This window comes from Nanorana parkeri, unplaced genomic scaffold, assembly GCF_000935625.1.
Source record: "Nanorana parkeri isolate BGI_ZX_2015 unplaced genomic scaffold, ASM93562v1 scaffold1388, whole genome shotgun sequence".
Taxonomy (NCBI): Eukaryota; Metazoa; Chordata; class Amphibia; order Anura; family Dicroglossidae; genus Nanorana; species Nanorana parkeri.
The window spans coordinates 176168-182525 of record NW_017307656.1 but is presented as its reverse complement, the minus strand read 5'-3'; the positions used below and the strand labels follow the sequence as shown (position 1 = coordinate 182525).

At 47.6% G+C, this 6358-nt stretch overlaps 1 protein-coding gene across 1 annotated transcript in view; it reads left to right on the top strand.

Moving 5' to 3' along the window:
• The first annotated feature begins 1219 nt into the window (after positions 1 to 1219).
• LOC108798044 (G protein-activated inward rectifier potassium channel 4-like) overlaps positions 1220 to 6358 on the top strand; it is a 9664-nt gene continuing 4525 nt past the window's right edge. The window contains exon 1 of the mRNA XM_018569748.1: positions 1220 to 2156. Within this exon, the coding sequence (XP_018425250.1) occupies positions 1220 to 2156 (937 nt within the window). The remainder of the gene's footprint in view (positions 2157 to 6358) is intronic.

Genomic DNA, 6358 nt, shown 5'->3' with positions numbered 1-6358 from the left:
TTTGTTCAGTCATTCATACTTTGCCAATTTGCAAGCGGCAGCGCAGTGACTCTGTGGTTATCACGTCTGTCTTGCAGCACTGGGGTTCTTGGTTGGTATGCCAGCCAGAAATTCATGAAGTTTGCATGTTCTCCCTATACTTCTGTGCAGTAGCCTAACAATCACCATAGCGACCCAGGCAGCCGCTATGGGGCCCGGGGCACAGGGGGGCCCGACCAGGACATTCCTGATGCCCTGCGGGCCGCCTGGGTCGCTATGGCATCTCACGCTGCTGGCAGTCACTGGGGGCTGTGAAGAGAAAATCTGCCGCTGCACAGATCACTAACAGTGATGTGTACAGCGGTGTGTTGCTCTCCGCACCCGCTGCTGAGTCAGTGAGAACCAGGAGCGGCGGTGGAGCAGGCTGGACCCGGCAGTGGAGGAGGAGGAGGCGGGGCCCGGGGTTGGCATCAGAGGAGGAAACGGGGACGGGCGGAGGAGGCGGGGCTCATCACCGACGGTGGAGGAAGAGGAGGCAGACAGGTAAGGAGTGTGACCAGCCCACCTTAGAGAGTCTATGGTGGGCTCTGCAGGGTCACCCTCAGGTGGGCTGTATGGGATCTCAATTGGGCTCTGCAACTGGGTGTAACTAGACATCAAAGGGGCCCCATACAAAATTTTGCTATGGGGCCCTGTGATTTTGTAGTTACACCCCTGCTTATGTGGGTTTCCTCCAACACTCCAAAGATATGGTAGGTGGTTATTTGGCTCCTGTATGGATTGGTTCTAGTAGTCTAGTAATTTATAGGTTGGACTTGATGGACTAATGTCTTTATTCAACCTCAAATACTATGTAACTAGTATGTGTCTGCATGTAACTAGTATGTGTCTGCATGTAACTAGTATGTGTCTGCATGTGAGATGGGGGACCTTATAGTTTAATTATGCATCTAAGAATTGGCAGGAAGCCTGCATTTGGTGTGTTTAGAAATACGTCTCCTGCATTACACACAGCAAAGCATAAGGGAGTCCCAGATCACCGGACCACTTATAGACGGGAGTGGGATGGACTCGTACATGGCAGCTATTCTGGATGAAGTACTGAGCTTCTTAAAGCTTTCCTTTCATGTCTCTGTAGTTCCTTCACTTCGGATGTTTGTTAGTAAATTAGTTTGCAGCAAAAAATGTTAATTTCTTATTTTTTTTGTTTTTCTGTCTTCTTTGCAGTTATACACCCATCATGGTGCGAGATTTAAGGGTACCCATGGACCAGGGCTTGGATGTCGATATTACACCCAGGGAGCCTAAAAAGTTACCCAAACAGGCTCGTGAAGACCAGCCTCGGACTGCGGACCGTTCACATCACTTATCTGAACACAAAAAGCCCCGCCAGCGGTATATGGAGAAGGATGGCAAGTGCAACGTTCACCATGGCAACGTGAAGGAAACGTACCGCTACCTCAGTGACATGTTCACCAGTCTGGTTGACCTCAAGTGGCACTTCAGCCTGTTTATTTTCACCCTCGTGTACACAGTCACGTGGTTGTTTTTTGGACTCATTTGGTGGTTTATTGCCTATCTCAGAGGAGACATGGAACACTTGGGGGACAAGGAGTGGGTTCCTTGTGTGGAGAATCTGAATGGCTTTGTCTCCGCTTTCCTGTTTTCCATCGAGACAGAGACCACCATTGGCTACGGCTACCGAGTTATCACCGAGAAATGTCCCGAAGGAATAGTTCTGCTTCTCATACAGGCAATCTTGGGTTCCATCGTTAACGCCCTCATGGTGGGGTGCATGTTTGTAAAGATAAGCCAGCCGAAAAAACGAGCCGAGACCCTGATGTTCTCCAACAATGCCGTGATTTCCTTGCGAGATGGTAAATTATGCCTGATGTTCAGAGTAGGAGATCTCCGAAGCTCCCATATTGTGGAGGCCTCCATCCGAGCCAAACTCATCAAATCCAAGCAGACCAAAGAAGGGGAGTTCATCCCGCTCGATCAGACGGACATTAATGTCGGCTTCGACACGGGAGACGACCGCCTCTTCCTGGTCGCTCCGCTAATCATTTCACATGAAATCAATGAGAAGAGTCCGTTCTGGGAGCTGTCCCGTGCGCAGCTTGACATGGAGGACTTGGAGATCGTGGTCATCTTAGAAGGCATGGTGGAAGCTACAGGTAGGTAATGTTACGGTGAACCTTCATATGAGAAACATGGAAACTACCAATGGTGACCTCCTTCCCAAAATGCCTGGTTGATTTGGCTGTAACATTGATGGTTCCGCTGTAATAGTCTTCAGTCACAGAGCTGGAACGAGTTTGCAGATGAGGAAGTGGAGAAACGTTGGACGTTCTTATCTGCATACTTGTTCAGGTCACCGGCTCCCAAGCTGGCCATACATGTGGCTGTTAGATGAAGCAATTCCACATTCAATTCCATTTTTTTGTTGAGATTTCAAAGCAGTGGAAGACTTACATTTGGTGTATTCAAATGACCACATGGAATTACAATTGCCCTGGCCGAAGGCAGTGGGAAAATGTGATCGCTTTTGCGACTACTGATAATTTTTCCAGCTTTGATTCCATTTCAATTCAATTGCAGTGAAAGTTCAGACATAGAAGGGTGACATTAATCAATATGAGGCCGAGGCCCAATATCGACTTCACAATTGGCACAATTCTGGGTGGCGGATTTCTTCTTTTCTGGCAATCACTTGCCATCTTTTTATGCATTTCCCATTGGCTCAAAAGTTGAGTGTTTATTGATCAGTTACACCCAGGCAACATTTTCAGAATTAAGTCAACAATGGCGGCTCCATGTTTCTCTCCGGGCCTAACTCTCTTCAACCCATCAGAACTGGACCGCGTACTCCAGATGAGGTCGAACCAATGATCTATAAAGTGGCAAAATTCCTAAACATTGTCTGCCTGAAAAAGGTATTTTAGTTTTGGGTGGCTGGCAGCAAGTTACATTGTATACTCGCGTCTTCTATATATAACCCAGCACTGTGCTCCCAGGTCTACCACCTGCCATAGACATTACCAGTAAAACCCGCTCTCCCTGTTCATGGCTTCATCTATTTTACACGTACAGAGTGATTGAGACTTCTCCTGATTTAGCTGGTTGAGTTAGACCCCCTGGCTGCAGGTGGGGGGCAGAGACAGAATCTTCAATGAGGAGACCCCATGGCTGCAGGTGGGGGGCAGAGACAGAATCTTCAATGAGGAGACCCCATGGCTGCAGGTGGGGGGCAGAGACAGAATCTTCAATGAGGAGACCCCATGGCTGCAGGTGGGGGGCAGAGACAGAGTCTTTCCTGTCATTGCCTCTTTTGTGAAATGTAAGGATGAATTCCTCCACGGTGCCTACAACTACAGAGGTCACTGAGACTTGTTTGTAAATACAGCTATTACCCCGGACCTGCTTAGTGAACAAGGTAGGTTTCCATCTGCAACAATCTGCGCGACTGACGGGGGGATACACGGAAGGGGGAAACGTTTGGAGGAGGGAACAATCTAGGACGGAATTGCTGATTTGGAAAACTTCTCCGATTTCAGCTCACTGTCCGGTTCAGCGTTATTGTCCTCGATTCTCTTCTCCAAACTCTTCACCCTTGTTTGTGAAATAGTCCTGTAAATCTCCTCATCGGTCCGGATTAGTGAGGCGGCCGAGCTGGGGGGGAAGTGCTGAGAATTTGTAACAACAATGAGCCAATTAGGCAAAACTGTTCAAACTCTGAATGCAGAATAATTGCTGCGCTTGCATCATATCCCGCTGCTCAGCACCTGCGTTATATCGTATTTCATACCCAGCCGCGAGCAGAGTCATGCGTCTTCTGTATACAAACATTCAGCCGTCCGTTCTGTGTGTTCATCTTCAATATGCACATGTGTAGGCGTCCCTAACATACCAGTATACATGTATGTACGTTGTATGTGTGCATATATTCTACATATACCTGCTACAATGTATCGCTGTCTTTGCTCTTCACAACATTCGAGTTTCTTGTTACAGTTTACAATCTCTAATCTCCCCTCGGTGTGTGTATGGGGCAAGATTCAAAGTGAAACCTTCAGGATAGAATTACGGGAGATTCAACCCCATTGTTTATGCTCCAGGACGACCCTTCTAAACCTCCAGAAGTTGCCAGGGACGCCCTGAAATATGAGCAATTTCTGCCCCTCATATAAATAACCACTAATAATGTAAGGAGCATTCTTCCCGCTGACCCCCAATGTAAGGGACATTCTTCCCGCTGACCCCCAATGTAAGGAACATTCTTCCCACTGACCCCCACCAGCAGATCATGTTGTTGTATAGAACATCCCTGGGCAGATACAGCACGTGTTATATTATTTTTTATTGATCTTTATGTCTCCACAGACTGTAAACACTCATGCACTGTGAGCTGTACTGTGAGCTGTAGATGTGTGAGTTATTATCTGGGGTTCCCTGATAATAAATCGGGGAACCCCAGAAATGGCAGCTCCCGGATGTCACTCAAGTTCTTTACTGACTAGTGAGTCCCTGGGCTGGGAGAAGGATGCACAATGGAAGCCTTCACTAGCTGCATGCTTGTTCTCGGTCACCACAGTGAGTGGTGACTAAACCTTTAAAATCAAAGCAGTGTCGGCCCCATATGTCTGTCCGCCTGTCACTAGAGACACGCACAGACCGAAAATCAGATGTGACCGTCTTCTGGAGCGTTTGTGCACGGCAACCAATCAGGTTCCTCTCTTTCATTTTCAAATCTTAAAGGAGAACTATGGGGTCAGGGTTTTTCCCCCATAGTTCTCCTTAGGGTAACGGGAGGACACAAACTAGCGTCCTCCCGTCACCCTAGGCTCAGTATATAGGGAGCTACAACTCGCGGTATACCGAGATGCCGCAGTCGGAGCGGATCCCGACAATTGTGTCTGGATCCGCCCAGCTGCGTGACTGACAGCTGGCTCCTCCTATCTAAAGGCAGAGCCAGCTGTACCCGCCCCCTCCCCCGTCCTTTCTGCCAGTCAGCGCTGGAGGATCGAAGCAGGGAGGGGGGAACCCAGCCCCTCCCCTGTCACGGCAGAGAGCCGTGACAGGATCGAGAAGTGAGCGAACGCCGGTATGTGTTCTCTCACCTCCCGATCTACTGAGCCGACCTGCGACAGTCTCATTGTCACAGGTCGGCTAGAACTATGAGGTGAGTGAAAAGCCCCTCCCCCTCATAGTTCTCCTTTTAACTCAACAAACTGAAGAGAGAAGCTGATTGGTTGCTGTGGACAGCTTCTCTAGTTTTGATAAATTCCCTACAATTCCCCCATTGTATAGTCCGGGTCCGGGCAGCGCACATCTCCTCCTGTGCTTTGCATTGTCTTTAGGTTATGACAGTTGAGCGCTACGAATGTGGAAGCCATGTCCGTCCTACAGGAACATAGTCCAACGTGCATCATGAGCCTAGGGTGATGGGAGGACGCTAGTTTGTGTCTTCCCGTTACCCTAAGGAGAGCTATGGGGAAAAGCCTTAACCTCGTAGTTCTCCTTTAATAAAGCGCTCCCGGCTCTTCTTTCTGTCGTCTAATTTTCATTTTTAGGTTTACACTTCAGGTGACATTAAATATTTCTCCGCCGTTAATGGTAATGAAAGTTTATGATGCAGAAATATCCCGACGCCTGCGCTCCATTACTAGTAATTATTTCCTCCTCGAGGATTAACGACCTTGTCATTGTGAACGGGACGAGGTGCCCATTATTGGTTCCCTCCCTTTTATATCTGATCAGCTGATGCGTTGCTGAGAATAATAGAATCACCATTTCTGCATTATAATCACTCGGCCTTTTGCTTTTAATACAAAATGTTATCCAATAAATAAGAACTGTCCGGTCTCCCTGTCTGGGAAAAGGGCTAAATAATGCAGGAGCCCTGAGATCTCCTATATATTTATTTCTATATTATGGTAATCATCCCGTAATATGGCGCTGATATCAATGTGGAGACTCTCTGAATATTGGGCTGGACGGTGCTGCATAGCGAAGAGTTTCCCTGATCACGTCGGGTTGTGATAGGACGGAATCTAGAATCGAAGTGACAACCCATAATATTCAAATACAAGTTTATTCCAACGGCGGAAGGAATACAAAGCAATGCGTTTTGGGGGCTGTAACTCCGCCCCCTGCAGTGCTAAAAGTGGATTTATTTGTTACTATGTATCATCTGTATTTATATAACTTTCCATACATTCACCTCACAATGCAACAGCAAAAGAGAAAGTTCTTCTATGTGCAACATTGTAACACGATGGAGAAAGCTGGGAAACCGGGTTAGATATCGGCGAGGGTAAGATCAAAGTGTGACCGTAATAAATCGATAATCGTATCAATAATCAGAATGATCCGTCAT